Below are 20951 nucleotides of genomic sequence, written 5' to 3'. Positions count from 1 at the left end.
AAATGACGCAAAGCGCGTGCGTAAGTCACGGGCCCGTCGGGGAACACAGGTCGTGCTGTAACACCTGCCGCGCTGTAACACCGGCCCGGCGCGGAAGCTGGACGTCGGCGACTCGGGGCCCAGACTGGCGGCGGCGATGGCCTCGGCGGCTGTGGAGAGCTTCGTGACCAAGCAGCTGGACCTGCTGGAGCTCGAGAGAGACGCGGAGGTGGAGGAGCGCAGGTACGGGCGGCCGCCGGCGCCGCTTCCTCGCGGTTGGTCCCGCCGTGCCCCGGGCAGGGTCTCCGAGGGGCTCGGCCTCACAGTCTAGGGCGGGAATTTCGTCTCCGACCCCTGGAGTCCGGGTCAGGGACCGTCCGTCCCCTGCTTGGCCACCTCCCGAGTTGTCAGTCTCATCACCTCCCGGGCAGCGCGTTCCGTTTTGGGCCTAAGGAGAAGCACTTTCATTTCTCGACCCGAGGCCCCCCTAAGCTAACACTCCTGGGCCCTGGCCCCGACCCCAGTTCCACCCGCAGCGGGTTAGCAGCCCTTTCCCTTATTCATTCAGTAAACATGGTTTGCGCCCCTTCTGGGCCAGGCCCCGGCAGCGTGAGTCAGGGGCACTGGCTGCCCCCGATCCGGCCAACGGCGGGCTGGGCATGAGCAGAGTCCCTTCCCCTCCAGCGCGTCCAGGGCCGGCTGCGTGCGTGTGGCGGGGAAAGAGCCTGGAGGAGGAACGCTCTTCCCTGGGGAGTGTCAAGGTGGATTCAGAAGGAAGTGGTGCCTGAAGGAAAATTGGAGTTCAGCCGGTGGATGCGGGGTGGGGTGGGGAGCCAAGTGAGAGCCGGGCTTGTTTCCGAATGGGACTATTTATTTGTCCAAAACAATCAGAGCTAACATTTATATACTCTCCATGCGTTAATTCCTTTACACCTCATCCCATGCCAACCCTACAATGTACGTTTTTTATGTTTTAGACAGTCTCGCTCTGTCGCCCAGGCTGGAGTGCAGTGGCACAATCTCAGCTCACTGCAGCCTCCACCTCCCGGGTTCAAGCGATTCTCCTGCCCCAGCCTCCTGAGTAGCTGGGACTACAGGCACGCACCACCACACCGGGCTAATTTTTTTGTATTTTTAGTAGAGACAGGTTTCACCATGTTGGCCAGGATGGTCTTGATCTCCTGACCTCGCGGTCTGCCCGCCTTGGCCTCCCAAAGTGTCGGGATTACGGACGCTAGCCACCGCGCCCGGCCACAGTGTAGGTTTCTATTACTATCATTTTCCATCTAAGGAGATGGAGACAGAGAGGGGTTAAGTAACTTGCCCCAGGGTGACACACTATAGCCCGATTTGCTGTCAGGCAGTCTGCTTCCAGAGTTTGCAGTCAGCCATCCGTCGGTAGGATTTGTCTGAGATGCTTTTGATCATGGCAATAGAGAACTTTTGCAGTTATGTTGACTTTATTAGAATCCCAGCTGCTTCGTTTATGGCTGTGTGACTTTGCGGGTTCTTTCTCTGAGCCTTACTTCAACTGTAAAACTGGGATGATTCCCACCTCACAGCCTTGCTCTGAGAATGAAACGATCCCCTGTCAGTCAGGTGCTCAGCACGGTGTCAAGGACAGAGTCAGCCCCCATGGCAGTGGCTCTTTCTGAGCATGCTGAGCAGACTGGCAGGGCGAGCCTGGGAAGGGCCTGGCTGAGGAGCTAGTCTTCTGTTCTGTGTGTGGAGGATGGGCCATCAGGGGGGTTAAGCAGGCGAGGGAGGCGAATAGATTTGCATTTTAGGAGGATCTCTTGGGTCTCCTGCTTTTGATTGGACCTGGAGAGGCCAGAGGTAAGGTAGTTGAGAGGTTCCGTTTAGTCCAGGTGAGCAGTGATGTGAATTTGAACCGGGGCTGTGGCAGCCAGGATGAGAGGCAGAGAAGTCCAGGTGGAAATGGGAGGGGCCTGATAGGACTTAGTGACAGATGGGAGTAGAGAGGGGAATGCCGATTGAAGGATCTGTCTCAGGTACCTGGGAGAAGGGTTGCGGCATTAACTACCCTAGGGGGATGTAGGAGGACCAGGATTGGGAGTGGGGCAGATTCAGAGTTCCATTGGGACATACTTAGTGCCCGTGAGTAGATCTTTTTCTGTGTTTCTTTCCCTTTTACTTTTTCGGGTGGGTGGAAGTAGAAATTGGTGAAAATCCTGAAGCATCAATACCGGGTATCTTCCAGGTCCTGGCAGGAGAACATCTCTCTGAAAGAGCTCCAGAGCCGAGGCGTGTGTTTGCTGAAGCTCCAGGTATCCAGTCAGCGCACTGGGCTGTATGGACGGCTGCTGGTCACCTTTGAGCCCAGGCGATGCGGGTCTGTGGCAGCTCTTCCCAGTAACAGCTTTACTTCTGGTGTGTGCGTATTGACCTAGACAGACATTGAAATTTACTGGCATTCAGACCACGAATTGTACCCTCATAAAGACTGGATTACAGTGACCAGTTGGAGAATAAAGCATTGCAATGAAGAGCTCTTAATCAGAAGTCCAACAATTGATGTGGGTTTTAGTTGTCTAGATCAGCATTGTCCAAAACGGTAGCCATTAGCCATACGTGGTCACCGAATGTTTGAAGTGTGGCTCGTGATTGCTGTAGATACAGAATACACACCAGATTTGGAAGAGTATGTTAAAAAACAATTGGGATTATCCTGAGTAATTTTTCTGAATACTGATTACATTCTGAAATAATAGTTTTTGTATATTGGGTTAAATAAAATATATTGTTATTAAAATAATTTACCCATTTCTGTCTTTTTTTTTTCTTTTGAGACAGAGTTTCGCTCTTGTTGCCCAGTCTGGAGTGCAGTGGCGTGATCTCAGCTCACTGCAACCGCCACCTCCCAGGTTCAAGTGATTCTCCTGCCTCAGCCTCCCGAGCAGCTGGGATTAGAGGCATGCACCACCTCGCCTGGCTAATTTTGTATTTTTAGTAGAGACGGGGTTTCTCCATGTTGGGTCAGGCTACTCTCGAACTCCCAACCTCAGGTGATCCGCTTGCCTTGGCCTCCCAAAGTGCTGGGATTACAGGCGTGAGCCACTGTACCCAGCCTCTTTAAAATTTTTTAATATGGCTACTAGAAAAGTTAAAACTACACGTGACTGGGTGCCTGTAAGCCTAGCACTTTGGGAGGCCGAGGTGGGTGGATCGCTTGATCTCAGGAGTTCAAGACCAGTCTGGGAAACATGACAAAACCCCATCTCTGCAAAAAATAGAAAAATTAGCCAGACGTGGTGGTGTGCGCCTATAGTCCCTGCTACTTGACGGGCTGAGGCAGGAGGATCGCTTGAACCTGGGAGGTTGAGGCTGCAGTGAGCTGAGATTACGCCACTGCACTCTAGCTTGGAGGCAAAGTGAGACCCTGTCTCAAAACAGAACAAAACAAAAAACAAAAACAAGAAAAAACTACATGTGACTCTCGTTGTATTTCTATGTAATGGGCAGCCTTGGTCCAGCTGGTAAACATGCATTGTGTACTTCTGTATTCCCAGCCCTTTCTTGTGCCAAGCATGCTTTGCCTAAACTTGTGCCAGCCTGGTTGGAAAGGAGGGGCAGTTCGAAGAAACTTCTTAACCACACCCCTGGGACGCTTGTGTTAGACAACCACAACCCTGGAAGCCTGGAGGAAGCCGCGGTGCCAGGGCTGTACTTTTTACTAGGAAAGTGTCTCTGCCTTGTTTTGGTGGTGACAGAGTTTTAACTTTCGTATTTTGATTCTGTAGACTTTTGCCCAACAATTACTGGAATACCGACTGGGTTTGGAGATGAGATGAGGGTATTGAGAGAGGAGAGGGCCAGGAGGGGAACCTGCAGGTTGGAGTCAGACCCGAGCAGAGTTGGAGATTTTTTTTTTTTTTGAGAGAGAGTCTCACTCTGTCGCCCAGGCCGGAGTGCGGTCGTGAAATCTTGGCTCACTGCAAAGGTAAAAACGTGTATTTATTCAATAAGTGTGGAGTGCATGACCTAAGAGGTTAATAATAGTTCATAAACAGTCAGAAGAAGCAGCGTTTATATAGAAAAGTAGCACGCTGAAATTTTGGTTGTTGATAAAGCTGTTGATCAGATTCAGGTAGAGTGGTTATCTGTTCCTTTTCTGAGGAGCAGTCTTAAGTCTCAGTAGCTCAGAAATAGACATTCAGAAATGTGGGGCTCTATATAAGGCGGCTTGTGGAAAAGTTGTAGTAGGGCTGGGATCCTCTGTCTAGGCCCGTAGCGGCCCCTGTGCACAGAGCCTCTGTCCCGCGAGCTTGTTGCCACCTACTCTTTGTAAAGTTAGGAAAGGAAACGTGATTCGAAGTACAGATGAAGCTCAGTGTCTAGATTTCAGACATGGGGAATACATGGAGTGTGAACAGGTGTGGGTGACCCGTGCTTTTATCTCAGAGTGGATTCTGTTTCAGTTATAACTGCCTATGTTCTGAGTGATGAAAATCTGAGTCAAGCTGGCTTAAGCAAGAAGGGAATGCATCAGTTGTTGTAACTTGAAGGCTGACTTCGGGACCCAGAAGAGTGTGCCAGGACTCAGTTTCTCTCCATTTCTTGACTCTGCCGTCTTTTGAGTTTTTGGGTTTTTTTGGTTTTTTCCTTCTTAGACTCCAAGTCTTGCTTTGCTGCTCAGGCTGAGTGCAGTGGCACAATCTTGACTCACTGCAGCCTTGAACTCCTGGGCTCAAGTGATCCTTCTGCCTCAGTGTCCTGAGTAGCTGGGATTACAGGTGGGAGCCTCTGTGCCTGGCTTGTGTTGATTTTTGTCTCAGGTGCCTCGTGGTAGCAGTTCTAGCCCCTAATCCTCTCAGGTCTCCGGTCTCGCTGGAGAGACTGAGTATCTCTATCCAGATGACCAAGCACAAGTCTCAATACATCTCAGGCCTCTGACTTGGCCACATGCCCATCCCTGAAGCAGTCACTGTGGCCAGGGGGCATGTGAAGCACTGAATGGCTGAAGCGTGGATCAGGGGAAACCCCGTGACTCACCTGACAGATGGGAGACACAAGACACTTGTCATAGACAGTAGGAAGGGCTGTGCTGCGTGGCCATTTTTGCATGGAATGTTCTTTTCCAGATGTGCTTGTGGCCCTTGCTGCTTTCCACGTCCACCCGGCTCCCCACAGAGGCCCTTCCTGCACACTCTTTCTGGAGTAGTGTCCTCATCCCTCTCCACCCCTTCCTGTGCTTTATTTTTCCTTAGAGCACTTAGCGCTGATATAGATAGCTATGTTTGTTCTTTCTCTCGTCCCTGACATGAGGGCGGGGACTGTCCTTACTCGTAGCACTGACCAGAGCCAAAACAGTGCTTGGTACACAGTAGGCACTTTAAATATTTTCCTGAGTGTCTTGCTTGGTTTGAATAGTTCATTGATCTCAAGTCGAGTTTCTTATATGATTTAGGTGTTAAACTTTTTTTTTTTTTTTAACTGTTAGTGATTGCATTTACTAAAGAAAGTAACAAAGATAAAATATTTGAAGTATGCTGGGTTTTATTACATAAAATGGTATTGAACCTTTCCCCAGTGTCTTGCCTAACTGAGTCTTTGTGTTTCACAGGTGATATAGTGGGCCTGTATGATGCTGCTAATGAGGGCAGTCAGCTGGCCACCGGGATCCTGACCCGGGTCACCCAGAAGTCGGTCACGGTGGCCTTTGATGAGTCCCACGATTTCCAGTTGAGTTTGGACCGAGAGAATTCCTACAGACTGTTAAAACTTGCCAATGATGTCACTTACAGGCGACTGAAAAAGTAAGTGGATGTGACTGGAAATCCTAAGTACCATCTTCCTTCAACATAGCTAACTCATTCCTACCATGCCTGTCGCACAAAAGAGAGCGACAGGTCCTGGTGTGGGTGTGGCCCTCTTGTGAGTTGGTGGCGCCTTTGGGGCAGAGGCTCAGCCACTGAATTGCTGGTGTTCTAATTTTCGTTTTCTCCCTCGGCAGAGCTCTGATTGCTCTAAAGAAGTATCATTCTGGCCCAGCCTCCTCACTCATAGAAGTGCTCTTTGGCAGATCTGCTCCCAGTCCTGCCAGTGAAATACGTAAGAACTTTTGAGTTTTCTTTTTTGGTTGAAATCGCTACCGAAAGTATAGAGAACAGTGTAACCTTGGGCCGTTTTAATAAGAGTTTGAGAAAGTATGACTAGAAGAAATCTCCCTGAACATCTTTGTAGAAATGTCTTGGAAGGCCTTGTATGAACTGGGCTGTCCTCCTCGTACTCAGTCCTAATGAAGTAGCTCATTCCATTGAGGTTTTTTATTTTTATTTTTTTATTTTTTTGAGATGGACGCTTGCTCTGTCACCCGGAGTAGAGGGTAGTGGTGCGATCTTGGCTCACTGCAACCTCTGCCTCCCAGGTTCAAGTGACTCTCCTGCCTCAGCCTCCCAAGTAGTTGGGACTACAGGCACCCACCACCATCCCCGGCTAATTTTTGTATTTTTTAGTAGAGGTGAGGTTTCACCATGTTGGTCAGGCTGGTCTTGAACTCCTGACCTCAGGTGATCTACCCGCCTCGGCCTCCCAAAGTGCTGGGATTACAGGTGTGAGCCACCGTGCCCGGTCTGTGCACTTTTTATGTCGTTCGCTGTTCTTGGAGAACGTCATTTTTGAGAGGAGTTTATTGTCCCATCCAGTTACTGCCCATGATTTGGCATATTTAATGGGAGTATTGGACTTGGCCCGTTTGTAAAGCATTGGCTTTGGCCAAGCCTCAGGCAAGGGTTTCCCCACAGCTATTTTCTATCATACTGTGCTAGGCAAGCCAGCGTTGTGTTAGCTTCAAACACGCAGGACTACTTCTAGCGCTCTTTCAGTGTGCAGTCCCTCAAGATGTCTTATTTTGTAAATACTCATTTTCTTTCTGCATTTTCTTTGGAAATTCTAAATGCACTCCCATTTCAATAATGCTTTATTTCTATGGAGTATTTACTGAAGGGCTCCTTTGCGTCAGAAACTGAATTAGAAATGTATGTACTGTGTCTTAGGGACTCTGGAATAGTCTGGCTATAGCATGGGAACATGGGTTTTGATGGCCTGTTACTAGCTCCACACCCTGCTGTCTTCCATGTTGGCTTCAGTCTCACAAGTCAGGGTCAGCAAACACCCTTTGCTTATGAGCATCCAATAGGTGTCTCTGTGTGGTGGGCACCATGTAGCGAATGCCGTGGCTGCAGGGCTGAGCACAACAGCACCTGCTCTCAAGAGCACAGCATAAGAAGCAGGTCTTGGCCGGGCGCGGTGGCTCACGCCTGTAATCCCAGCACTCTGGGAGGCTGAGGCGGGTGGATCATGAGGTCAGGAGATTGAGACCATCCTGGCTGACACGGTGAAACCCTGTCACTACTGACAATACAAAAAATTAGCTAGGCATGGTGGTGCTCACCTGTAGTCTTACCTACTCGGGAGGCTGAGGCAGGAGAATTGCTTGAACCTGGCAGGCGGAGGTTACAGTGAGCTGAGATCTTACCATAGCACTCCAGCCTGGGTGACAGAGCGAGACTCCATCTCAAAAAAAAAAAAGCAGGTTTTTAGTCTTGGTTGTGGGAGATTCAGAATAGAAACATGATCCTAGAATTTGTTAATCTTTTTTTTTATCATTTGTCTCTTTATCATTTTATGGGCACTTAAAAGAGGGACAATATGTTAGACACGAATATGCACTAAAAAAACATTTCCTTCATTCCTGTTACTCTAGAGCAGGGGTTGGCAAACTTTTCCCATAAAGGGATGGATTGTGAATGTTTAGACTTTGTGGGCCATGTCATAGCAGCAGCCAGCTGTAGATGGTATGTAAATGAATGGGCATGGCTGTGCTCCAGTGAAACTGACCAAAACAGGCAGCTGACTGGATGTGGCCCATAGTTTGCCGATCCCTGTTCAAGGAGAAACCTTGTGAAAATAAAGCGGACTTAATTTTGTGTTGATTGGATTGCCCCTGGGGAGGTCCAGTACGTTCCTGACAGGCATCACTCATCCCCGGGGGCGCACATTCTGTGAGGAGGAACAGTCACAGAGCTCCCCAGAGCTCCTGAGTCTCACACTGCTCTCCTTCCACAGACCCGCTGACATTCTTCAACACCTCCTTGGATGCCTCCCAGAAAGAAGCGGTTTCATTTGCGCTGTCGCAGAAAGAACTTGCCATCATCCACGGACCTCCTGGCACTGGGAAAACCACAACTGTGGTTGAGATAATTCTTCAAGCTGTGAAACAAGGCTTAAAGGTGGGCAGTGCACACCACTTCCCTGTCAGAGCCCGTCACCTCCTGGTCTGTTGTGTTCAGTGGGTGCTCACTGGCCTTCCAGCCTCAGTTCTGGCGGGATGGGTTGAGAACATTGCTGAGCATTTATTGGTGGAGCGTTGGACTGGCCCTGTTTGGTTTCCAGCAGCCCCGTGAGTCTTGGGGAGCACGCACAGGCACCACAGCCTGGGTTGTTGAGAAAGGCTCCTGGAGCCCTCTGAGGCGTGGCAGCCTTAGTGTCGGCCAGGCCTTGGCCCGGGGTTTATTTGCTCACCATGCTTGCTGTGCTTGCGCTCCTCCGTGTGCAGGCCCATGCAGGGGCCTGGAGTTGGTCCGGGCCTGGTCTGTGCCCGTCAGGAACTCAGCTTCTGGTTGAGGCGTTAACGGCTAATCAGATAGTCTGGTTAATGGATATGATGCACATGTCTAGTGCACAGATGACTGATTTTCTGAGATGTGGAATATAATACTGTACATTATTATTCACTTACATTTTTAATTTATTTTTATTTTTATTTTTTTGAGACGGAGTCTCACTCTGTCACCCAGGCTGGAGTGTGGAGTGCAGTGGCGGGATCTTGGCTCCCTGCAGCCTCCACCTTCTGGGTTCAAGTGATTCTCCTACCTCAGCCTCCCGAGTAGCTGGGATTATAGGTGTGCGCCACCATGCCTGGCTAATTTTTGTATTTTTAGTAGAGATGGAGTTTCACCACCTTGGCCAGTCTAGTCTCAAACTCCTGACTTCAGGTGATCCGCCTGCCTCGGCCTCCCAAAGTGCTGCAATTACAGGCATGAGCCGCCATGCCTGGCCCAGTTACATTTTTAAGGACTGAGAAAGGACCTATTATCATCATCTGCCTCAGCTTGAGTCATTATGGATCTTGGCACATGGAGAGCTTTTTGAAAAACCTTTCTGGTTTATAAAAATGTTGGATAATGATGAGAATTGGAATAATGGCCAGTTTTGTAGGTGGACGTTTACTGGGTGCCGCCTATCACCAGGCATCCTTCTGAGCACCCTTTTAATCCTCACTGAAACCTTGTGCCAAGGCAGGTGGTTAGTGGCCCCAATTTGTAGACGAGGAGGCCAGGCACGGTGGCTCAATGAGCCTGTATTCTCAGCACTTTGGGAGGCCGAGGCGGGTGGGGCACCTGAGGTCAGGAGTTCGAGGCCAGCCTCGCTAACATGGTGAAACCCCATCTCTACTAAAAATACAAAATAATTAGCTGGGCGTGGTGGCGGCCACCTGTAATCCCAGCTACTCAGGAGGCTGAGGCCGGAGAATCTCTTGAACCCAGGGAGGCGGAGGTTGCAGTGAGCCGAGATCACACCATCGCACTCCGGCCTGGGCAACAAGAGCAAAACTCGATCTCCAAAAAAAAAAAAAGACGAGGAAACTGAGAAACAAGGTCAAGTGCCCAGCACTCAAAGTGGCAGAGCCAGCAGTGGAACTTGGGCAGAGCTGCAGGGAAGCCTGCCACTTGCTTAAAAGATTATGTCCAACGGTTTTCCTATGAATGAGTGTCTTTGCACATGTTCCAAAACTGGTAAGAAAAGATGACTTATTGAAAGGGAGCAGATTGGTGGTTTTAATTGGGTGCCGACTATTCATTAAAAGTGAGCCAAGGCACACCTATGTCCTTGCTTCTATGGAGATGTGCCTTGGGAGGTGATGCCAGGCGTGGGGAGTGGGTGTCTGAGCCTCCTTCCTGAGCTGCTGTTTGTCTTGAGCTTAAGGGTCTGTAGGGACTCTCTGCCTCCTCTGCTGGTTGCCACCTACTGTTTTTTTTTCCCCCCAGAGGTGGGGTCTCACTATGTTGTCGAGGGTGGTCTTGAACTCTTGACCTCACGCCTTGGCCTCCCAAATTGCTGGGATTACAGGCATGAGCCACCGCACCTGGCCAACATCTCACTTTTAATAGTGGAGCTGTGGCCAGGCGCGGTGGCTCATGTCTGTTATCCTAGCACTTTGGGAGGCCAAGGTGGATCACTTGAAGCCACGAGTTTGAGGTCAGCCTGGGCAACATAGCAAGACCCATTCTCTACAAAAAGTAGAAAAAATTAGCTGGGCATGGTGATGCATGCCTGCAGTCTCAGCTACTTGGGAGGCTGAGCCAGGAAGATAGCTTGAGCCCAGGAAGTCACGAAACACCAGCAGCATGGTCTATAGGTCTTGCTGCTCGCCACACAGAAAGCCAGTTACTGAGGACGAGTATTGCCAAGGAAGAGGCTTTAATCAGATGGTGCAGCCGAGGAGATGGGAACTTATCCTCAAACCCATCTCCCTGACTGACTAAAACTAGGGGTTTATGTAGCAGAGAAGAAATGTAGCAATGTGTAAAAAATAGGAACTAGGGAGGGCAAGGAGGCACCTGTAGTGGTCTAGTGATTTTCAGATCGTTGATACTTTTTTGAGAGGCCTAAATGTTCTTTTCTGAGGAAGGAACTCACATAAATAAGTTCGAAGCTTTAACAGCAGATGGTCAATTTCACTTTATCCAAAAACAACTGTCTGGGACTCTTGAGCCGGTTTCTCCATGATCCTGCCACTGCACTCCAGCCTGGGCCATACAACAAGACCTTGTCTCAAAAAAAAAAAAAAAAAAAAGAGAAGAAAAAAGAAAGAAAGAAAGAAAAATATAGTGGAGGTTCGGGAGACAACTCTGAGTCCATTTGAAACGGGAAGTTCCCTTGTCCCCATCTCAGGGCGTGTGATGGGGCTGTGGCTCGCTTCTTCAGTGCCCCGCTGCTCAAACCTCTGGGGAAGCATACAGACTGGCAGGCTGTGGGGCTCCGACCTCATGGCAGTGTCTCCGGGTGGATGTCTACAGCTCTGTGTGTTACAGGGTGCTCTCTCAGTTTGCCATCTGTAGGCGACTTATGTTAACCGGTTCAATTAGATCCCCTTCCTTATCACAAGGACAGAGGGCTTTCTGTATCCCGGGTTCTTGCCTTGGCGTCCCGGAAGAATCGGATCACACGTGGGTTTGGAAAATGAATGCCAGGTTTGATTGAGTGCACGTGTGTGCCTGCCCTGCCCTTCTCTCTACCTTTAAGGCTTTTTGTTGTTTTAGTGTCAATGTCAGTGGTTTAATTACAAAGTAAATGACCAAATCCTAACTTCCGGTTCCCAGGTTCTGTGCTGCGCCCCCTCCAACATCGCCGTGGACAATCTGGTGGAGCGCCTGGCTCTGTGTAAGCAGCGGATCCTGCGCCTGGGGCACCCCGCCCGCCTCCTGGAGTCCATTCAGCAGCACTCCCTGGATGCGGTTGTAGCGCGGAGCGACAGTGCCCAGATTGTTGCCGACATCAGGAAGGACATCGACCAAGTCTTTGTAGGTGTCATGGCCAGTGTCCGCGTGAGGTGTGGGCTTCTGATCCGCAGTCTTTTGAAGGAGCAGATTTATCTACATTCCTCTTACTCTTCTCTTGCTTCCGTCGATTCCTTTAATAATATAAAAAATGGGGCTGCCTTTTTTGTTTTTTTTTTTGAGACGGAGTTTTGCTCTCATTGCTCAGGCTGGAGTGCAGTGGTGCAATCTTGGCTCACCACAACCTCCACCTCCCGGGTTCAAGCGATTCTCCTGCCTCAGCCTCCTGAGTAGCTGGGACTACAGGTGCATGTCACCATGCCTGGCTAATTTTTCTATTTTTAGTTGAGATGGGGTTTCATCATATTGGTCATGCTGGTCTTGAACTCCTGACCTCAGGTGATCTGCCCACCTTGGCTTCTCAAAGTGCTGGGATTACAGGTGTGAGCCACCACACCTGACCTTTTTTTTTTTTTTTTTTTTTTTTGAAATGGAGTCTCGCTCTGTCACCCAGGCTAGAGGGCAGTGGTGCTATCTTGGCTCACTGCAGCCTCTGCCTCCTGGGTTCACCTCACCCTCCCAAGTAGCTGGGACTACAGGCATGTGCCACCACACCCAGCTAATTTTTTAATTTTTAGTAGAGACGGGGTTGCGCCATGTGGGCCAGGCTGGTCTGGAACTCCTGACCTTAAGTGATCCACCCGCCTCAGCCTCACAAAGTGCTGGATTACAGGTGTGAACCACTTCACCTGGCCAGGGCTGCCCATGTTTGATAGAGAATTATACTTAGCATTTAACAGAGACTCAACTGTCTTCAGAGCACTTGGTTAGTATGTGTAAGGAATTGTAAAGAAAACATTTTCCAGCCGGACGCAGTGGCTTATGCCTGCAATCCCAGCACTTTGGGAGGCCAAGATGGGTAGACCAGTTGAGGGCAGGAGTTCGAGACCAGCCTGGCCCACATGGTGAAACCTTGTCTCTACTAAAAATACAAAAATTAGCTGGGCCTGGTGGCGTGCACCTGTAATCCCAGCTACTTGGGAGGCTGAGGCAGGACAATCTCTTGAACCTGGGAGGTGGAGGTTGCAGTGAGCCATGGTCACTCCACTGCACTGCAGCCTCGGTGACAGAGCAAGACTCCATCTCAAAAAAACAAACAAACGTTTTCCTGGGTGTGTTTCTGTCTGGTCCTGTTGTCTTCCTAGTAGTGGCAATGGGAGAAAAGTAGCTTGAAAATAAACATTGAAAAAACTGGCATCCTCCTAGTGCTTTCCGTCCATTTCACCTTTCACCTTCTCCTTGTGAAAGAGGACGCCAGTCGACTGGAGAAGTAGGGCGGTGGTGGGTTCATTCCGTTTGAGAAGGCCTTTTCCTCCCAGCCCAACACTTTTAAGCTCTTTGGTTCTCCTGTGTACACTTTGCTGTAGTGTAGTCTGTGCTCACGTCCTGTCCTGTGTGCTCACTGTCAGCACCTGCACCCCTCGGTATCCTAGCCCTGGAGGAGTGATGGTAGCAGGGAGGGTGCTGGGAGCCAGTCTTTGCTGTAACGTCTGTGCTCATATCCTGTCCTGTGTGCTCACGGTCGGCACCAGCACCCCTCAGTGTCCTACCCTCAGAGGAGTGGCGGCAGCAGGGAGGGTCCTGGGAGCCAGTGTTTGCTATGGGCCTGTGGGCCTGGGTGGGGATGGGCCACCTACTGGGAGGTGGAGGAAGGATAGATGCATGTCACGCAGGTTTGAGGTGGCGGAGGAATATGTGTGATGTTGTTTGCTCATCACGAATGTAGGTGATTTCATTTCCTGATGAAATTGGTGCTTTTGGGGATTTTCTTTCTCTGTAAATTATGCACAGTAAAACACCTTCTATCACCCCTGCTAAAACTCCGTCCCCCAAAGTAGAAATCACAAATAACTAAAGGTTACATTTTTTTTTTAAAGACAGAATCTTGCTCTGTCACCCAGGCTGGAGTGCAGTGGCATGATCTTGGCTCACTGCAACTTCCGCCTCCTGAGTTCAAGCAATTCTCCTGCCTCAGCCTCCCGAGTAGCTGGGACTACAGGCACACGCCACCACGCCTGGCTAATTTTTTGTATTTTTAGTACGGGGTGTCACTATGTTAACCAGGATGGTCTCGATCTCCTGACCTCGTGATCTGCCTGCCTCAGCCTCCCAAAATGCTGGGATTACAGGCATGAGCCACCACGTCCAGCCAGTTCCATCTTTTCGAGATATTAAAGTGAGGTTTTGATTATGGGTTGAAAAATTTTTTTAATCTCTTGAAAAATGTAGAATAATATGTGAAGGGCTGGGCGCAGTGGCTTAAGCCTGTAATCCCAGCACTTTGGGAGGCCGAGATGGGCGGATCACGAGGTCAGGAGATCAAGACCATCCTGGCTAACACGGTGAAACCCCATCTCTACTAAAAAATACAAAAAACTACCCGGGCGAGGTGGCGGGCACCTGTAGTCCCAGCTACTCAGGAGGCTGAAGCAGGAGAATGGCGTGAACCCGGGAGGCGGAGCTTGCAGTGAGCTGAGATCCGGCCACTGCACTCCAGCTTGGGTGACAGAGCGAGACTCCGTCTCAAAAAAAAAAAAAAAAGGAATAATATGTGAAGCTCTTCCATTCGTAAGCTCCTACAACCCAAATCCTGAGGTGGGCAGGCACTGTTTCTTCCCCAGGATCAAATGCCTTTGTGCAGGGCAGGGCTGCTCCAATTTCTGGTCTCCTCGGAGTTAAAAACGTGGTCTCTTTCCAGGACTTAAAATTTCCCTTCCTGTGACTTCAAGGCAAGTAAGGATGTAAGGTGCTTAGTTGTGTGTGTGTATCTGCGTCTTTTTCAAGGAAGGTTTCTGAGTGTTTTTTAAGGAGCTTATTGAACTAGACCAAATGATGTAAATAGAAGCACTTCATAAATAGAGTTGAAGAAGTACAAAGTTGGATTGAAATACGTGTATCTTCTTTGTTTTTCTTTATAGGTGAAAAACAAAAAGACCCAGGATAAGAGAGAAAAAAGTAATTTTCGAAATGAAGTTAAGCTGTTAAGAAAAGAACTGAAGGGGAGGGAAGAAGCAGCTATACTCGAGAGCCTCACTTCGGCAAACGTGGTCCTTGCAACAAACACAGGTGAGGGGGCGTCTCCATCCTGCCCGTGTGGCCTCGGAAAAGGAGCTGGGGTGTGTTCCCTCTTCCGTTTTCCGGAAGAGTTTGTTTAGAATTGGTATTTCTTTAAAAGTTGGGTAGAGTTCACTAGTGAAGCCCTTCGTATCTGGAATTTTCTTCATAGAGAGGTTTTGAACTACAAATTCAACTTCTTCAACAGATAAAGGGCTATTCAGGTTCTCTTCTTCCATGAGCTGGTAGCTTTCAAGAAGTTTGTCCATTTCATCTAAATTGTTGAATTTAGAGGCATGAAGTGGTTCCTAATATGCCCTTATTCTTTTACTATCTGCAGAATCTGTCATGATATAACCTGTATTATTCCTGATACTGGTTTGTGTGTTCTTTTTTTTCCTGCTCTTCCGGCTGGAGGACTTTTTTTTTTTTTTTAAATTTAGATTTTATATACATATATATGTATTTTAAGAGATAAGGTCTGTGCCAGGTGCAGTGGCTCACACCTGTAATCCCAGCACTTCGGGATGCCAACGTGGGTGGATCACCTGAGGTCAGGAATTTGAGACCTGCCTGGCCAACGTGGCAAAACCCCGTCTCTACTAAAAATACAAAAATTAGCCAGGAGTTGTGGTATGCACCTGTAATTCCAGCTACTCTGGAGGCTGAGGTAGGAGAATCGCTTGAATCCTAGAGGCGGAGGTTGCCGTGAACCAAGATCGTGCCACTGCACTCCAGCCTGGGCGGAGAGTGAGACTCCACCTCAAAAAAAAAAAAACCCCAAAACCAAAAAAACAAAGCAAAACTGAAAAAGAGACAGGGTCTCACTATGTTGCCCAGGCTGGTCTCAGACTCCTGGGCTCAAGGGATTCCCCTGCCTCAGCCTCCTAAAGTGCTGGGATTTTAGGCGTGACCCACCCCGTCCGGCCTGGCTGGAGGTTTCAATTGATCTTCCCAAAGAACCAGCTTTTGCTTTTTCTCTGTTGTTTTTCTGTTTCATTTATTCCCACATTAATCTTTATTGTTTTCTGTTTTCTTGGCCTTGTTCTTTTTCTTGCTTCCTAATGTGGAAGCTGAGATCATTGATTTGAGACCTTTCTTTTTTTCTGATACAAGCATTTAGCTCCATAAATGTCTCCCCAAGTACTGCTTTTGTGGCATCCCACAAATTCTGATATGTTATATTGCATTCATTTCAAAATGCTATTTCATTTGCCTTTTGGTTTTTTAGAAATGTTGTATAGTTTCCAAATAGTTGGGAAATTTCTAGACATCTTTCAGTTGTTGATCTGCTTTCTCTGTAGGTAATATATGACTGGGCCTTGCTCTGTTACCCAGTTGACAGTGTCTGCTGTTTGTTCTTTGTTACATTTTCCTCCTCTTCCGCTTTCTTTTCATTAAATAATTGAACATTTCTTTTTTTTTTTTCCACATAAGTTCTCACTATGCCCCATGATTAAAGATTTCTTAGGATTTTATTTTTATTTATTTATTTATTTTTAAAAGATGATTTGTAGCAACAAGTTCTTGCTATGTTGCCTAGGCTAGTCTCGGACTCCTGGACTCAGGGGCTCCTCCCACCTTGGCCACCTTGGTGCTGGGATTATAGGCATGAACCGTCATGCCTGGCCTATTTTTGTTTTTGTTGGCTTGTTAGCTGTATATCTTTATTTGATTCTTTCAGTGGTTACTTTAGGCCTTACAGTATGTGTCTTTAAATCATCATAGTCTATTCATACGCCGCTTCACATAGAGTATAGAGCTTTATGATTGCAAGCTAACATTTCTCTCCTCTTAGCATTTATGCTTTTGTCATTTATTTTTCTTATACGTATATTCTAAACCTTACAATACTTGTTTTAATGGTGAGTTATCTTTAAAGAGATTTAAATAATAAGAAAAGTATCTTGTGTATTTGTCCATGTAGTTACCACTTTTGGTACTTTGTTGTCTTTTGGTGTAGGTGGTGTATTTCCATGTGGTACCATTTTCCTTCCACCTGAAAGGCGTCCGTGATCATTTCTTGTAGTGTGGGTCAGCCAGTGATGAAGTCTAACAGCTTTTATATGTCTGAAAATAGCTTGATTTCACCTGCAGTTTTGAAAGATATTTTTGCTGGGTGAGAATTCTAGATTAACACTTTTCCTTGCAATATTTTAAAATGTCGTCCGCTGTCATCTGCCTGAGTATTTCTGAAGAGAAATCTGTCATCCTTATCTTTGTGCCTTTGTATATAATGTGTCTTTTTTCTTCTGTCGGCATTTAAGATTTTTTCGGCTGGGTGCGGTGGCTCACGCCTGTAATCTCAGCACTTTGGGAGGCTAAGGTGGGTGGATCACCTGAGGTCAGGAGTCCAAGACCAGCCTGGCCCACATGGTGAAACCCTGTCTCTACTAAAAGTATAAAAAAAATTAACCAGGTGTGGTGGCGGGTGCCTGTAATCCCAGATGCTGAGGCAGGAGAATCGCTTGAACCTGGAGGCGGAGATTGCAGTGAGCTCAGATTGCACCACTGCACTCCAGCCTGGATGACAGAGCCAGACTCCGTCTCAAAAAAAAAAAAGAAAATGGTTTTATCACTGGTTTTAAGCAATTTGACTACAATTTGCCCTGGTGCTGTTTGCTCCATGGCTGGTTGGTTTTTTGTTTTTTTTGTTTTTTGAGGCAGAGTCTCACTCTGTTACCCAGGCTGGAGTGCAGTGGTGCTATCTCCGCCCACTGCAACCTCCGCCTCCCAGGTTCAAGCCATTCTCCTGCCTCAGCCTCCCGAGTAGCTGGGATTACAGGCGCCCACCACCTCACCTGGCTAATTTTTGTATTTTTAGTAGAGACGGGGTTTCACCATGTTGGCCAGGCTGGTCTCAAACTCCTGACCTCATGATCCGCCTGCCTCGGCCTCCTAGAGTAGTGGGATTACAGGCGTGAGCCACTGGCCCGGCCTCATGTTTTTTAAAATTGTGGTGAGAACACAACATGAGATCTACCCTCTTAAATGTTTAAGTATACAATATAATATTGTTAACTACAGGCATCGTGTTGTGCAGCGGATCTGTAGAATTTATCTTGCACAGCTGAACCTTTATACCTGCTTATTGCTGTGTTTCTGAGTTCACTCGTTTCCTTCTTACATGCCTAATCTAACATCTGTCCCATCCAGTGTAACTTTCATCTGACATCCAGAAATAAGATTTGAGTCTTTTTATATCTTTGTCGTTTTTACTTAATTTTTTAACATTTGGAATACAACTATAATAACTCTTTTGAATGTTCTAGACTATTATTTCTATCGCCTGTGTCATTTTTGGTCTCTTTCAATGAACTGTTCCCCTCGAGTGGTTGTGTTTTCCTACCTTTTTGCCGGCCTGCTAATGTTTGTTTGGATACCGGACATCGGGGATTTTATGTTGTTGCATGGTGAGTATTGAATATTTTTGTATTGCTAAGATTTTTTTTTTTTTTTTTTTTTTTGAGAAAGAGTGTCTTGCTCTGTCACCCAGGCTGGAGTGCAGTGGTGCAATCTTGGCTCACTGCAACCTCCGCCTCCTGGATTCAAGTTATTCTCTTAACTCAGTCTCTAGAGTAGCTCTGACTACAGGCGCGCACTACCATGCTTGGCTAATTTTTGTATTTTTAGTAGAGGTGAGGTTTCACCATGTTAGCCAGGCTGGTCTCAAACTCCTGACCTCAAGTGATCTGCCTGCCTCGGCCTCCCAAAGTGCTGGCATTGGTGTGAGCCACCACGCCCAGTCTCCTATAATATTCTTGCGTTTGGTTTTAGGAAGCAGTAAATTTGCTTGTAAACAGTTTAACCTTTTGAGTTTTAACTTTTGAGATGTGTTAGGGTCTGGATCAGTGCTTAGTCCAGGGTTAATATTCCCCTGTACCTAGGTGAGACCCTTTGAGTTTTCTCCCCAGTACACCCTGCGTCATGAGATTTTCGAGTCTGACTCATGGGATTAGGTGCTATTCCCAGCCTTGTGTGAACACTGGGCACTTTTCTCTCATTGTCTGGGATGGTATTTTTCCCAGGCTTGGAGTAGTTTTCTTGTAAGCATGTGCTAATCACAATACCGGAGGGAGCCTGTCTGCAGATCGCTAGGGTTTTTTCTCTCTGTGTAGAAGTCTCTTTGGCATTTTGTCCTGGAAACTCTGCCTGCGTTGGTCTCCACAGATTCTCAGCCTTGTCTCCTCAACTCAGGGAGCCTTCTAGGCTCCACCTGGCTGCCCCTTCTCTGTACTCTCTCCTGGAAACTCAAGGCAGAAAACGGGGGCAACTCCAGGGCTCACCTCCTTTGTCTGTCGTTAGTCAGGGGTTACTTGTCTTTGTTACCTGTTGTCTAGTGTCCTGAAGGGTGTGGTTTCGGTTATTTAAAAAAATGTTAAATAGCTGGCGGGGGCAGGGGGTGTCATTTGAGATGGGAGAGTAAATGCAGTCCCTGCTGCTCCATCCAGGGCGGAGGTGGAGGACACACACTGTCTCGTAGCTGGGAGACAGCACTCCTGTTACAGAGCCGCGCGCCTTGTAACTGTTGTGGGAATCTTGTCAGCTGCCCTTTTGGGGTTTAGGAATGTGTTTGTGAGGCCTCTGGGTTGTTCCTGTGTGGTAATAGTACCACAAAGGTAGCAGCTGAAAACATCCCACGTTTATTATTCTACAGTTTTTCTGGGCGGAGAGCCCAGGCCCGGCTGAACGTGGTGCTCTGCTCAGACTCTCATGAGGCTGCGATCCAGGTGTCAGTGGGGGCTGCAGTCTCATCTGAAACTTGCCTGGAAAGGATCTGCCTTCAGGCTCATGTGGTTGTTGGCAGCATTCAGTTCCCTGTGGGTTCTTGCTGGGTGTTGGCTGGAGGCCGCTCTTAGCTGCCTGCCCCGTAGGCCTTGCCAATGTGGCTGCTTGCTTCCTAAAAGCCAGCAAGAGACACAGTCTCCTAGCACAGTGGGTTATCGTCTTAATGTAATGTTATTGAGGATGCCACATCTCATCACTTTTGCCCTATTCTGTGGATTAGAAGCAAGTCTCAGGCCCCACCCATACTCGAGGGGAAGGGATTATATGCAAGATGTGAATACCAGTGGCCAGGATCCTGGGGCATACCTTAAAGCAAGCTTGTCCAACCGAAGGCCTGCAGGCCGCATGCAGCCCAGGATACTTTGAATGTGGCCCAACACAAATTTGTAAACTTTCTTAAAACATTATGAGATTTGTGTGTGTGTGATTTTTTTTTTTAAAGCTCATCAGCTATTGTTAATGTTAGCATATTTTATGTGTAGCCCAAGACAATTCTTTTAATATGGCCCTGGGAAGCCAAAAGATTGCATATCCCTGCCTTAGAGTCTGTTTGCAACAACCTCTCAACTGGTGGACTGCTCTAAAGAACAGAGCCCAGGTTCTTTTTTTTTTTTTGAGACAGTGTCTCACTCTGTTACCCAGGCTGGAGAGCAGTGGTACAATCTTGGTTCACTGCAGCCTCTGCCTCCCGGTTTCAGGTGATTCTTGTGCCTCAGCCTCCTGAGAAGCTGGAATTGCAGGCACATGCCATCATGCCCAGCTAATTTTTTTTTTTGTATTTTTTTGTAGAGACAGGATTTCACCATGTTGGCCAGGCTGGTCTCGAACTTCTGACCTCAAATGATCTGCCCGCCTTGGCCTCCCAAAGTGCTGGGATTACAGGAGTGAGGCACCACACCTGGCTAGGTTCTAATTGGCTTTATAGTTATTGCTTTATCCAGTTGTATTTTAAATCAGACAGGAGAAAAAGAGTCACAAGCAGAAAATACATTTATGGGGTCTTTTATATTTACCCATGTATAGTTGCCTTTATTTCTTCATGTAGATTTGAGTTACTATCTCCAAGGGACTCGCTTTGGTGTTTCTTGAAGGGCAGGTTTGCTGTGGCAGATTCTCTAAGCTCATCTTTATCTGGACATGTCTTAGTTTCTCCTTCATTTTTGAAGGATAGTCTTGCTGGGTATAGAATTCTTCGTTGACAGTTTTTTTTCAGCCCTTTGAACGTGTCATTCCACTGCCTGCACAGTCTCTGATGGGAAAGCAGCTATTGCTCTCATTGAGGGCTCCTTATATGTGACAGGTTGCTACTCTATTGCTGCTTTCAAGTGTTGTCTTTTGTCTTTTGAGGGTGTGATTATGATGTGTTAGGTGTGGATCTCTGTGAGTAAATTACGTGGAGTTTGTGGAGCTTCTTGGATGTTTAGATTCATGTTTTTCATCAAATTTGGGGAGTTTTCAGCCATTATTTTTTCAGGTATTCTTTCTGCC

At 47.8% G+C, this 20951-nt stretch overlaps 1 protein-coding gene across 3 annotated transcripts in view; it reads left to right on the top strand.

Moving 5' to 3' along the window:
* The first annotated feature begins 35 nt into the window (after positions 1-35).
* Positions 36-20951, top strand: part of IGHMBP2 (immunoglobulin mu DNA binding protein 2) — a 35905-nt gene continuing 14989 nt past the window's right edge. The window contains exons 1-7 of one of the 3 annotated variants that reach the window (XM_074012984.1): positions 36-222; positions 2201-2267; positions 5564-5756; positions 5954-6051; positions 8068-8231; positions 11385-11585; positions 14540-14687. Coding sequence is in view for 1 of the 3 variants with exons in the window: in XM_005577002.4 (XP_005577059.3) it covers positions 137-222; positions 2201-2370; positions 5564-5756; positions 5954-6051; positions 8068-8231; positions 11385-11585; positions 14540-14687 (1060 nt within the window). In the remaining 2 variants the exon portion in view is untranslated. Of the gene's footprint in view, positions 223-2200; positions 2371-5563; positions 5757-5953; positions 6052-8067; positions 8232-11384; positions 11586-14539; positions 14688-20951 lie in introns of all 3 variants that reach the window. The other 2 variants (XM_005577002.4, XM_074012985.1) reach the window with 2 other exon arrangements.

Source organism: Macaca fascicularis, chromosome 14 (assembly GCF_037993035.2).
Source record: "Macaca fascicularis isolate 582-1 chromosome 14, T2T-MFA8v1.1".
Classification (NCBI taxonomy): Eukaryota; Metazoa; Chordata; class Mammalia; order Primates; family Cercopithecidae; genus Macaca; species Macaca fascicularis.
This window is presented reverse-complemented; position numbering and strand designations above follow the sequence as displayed.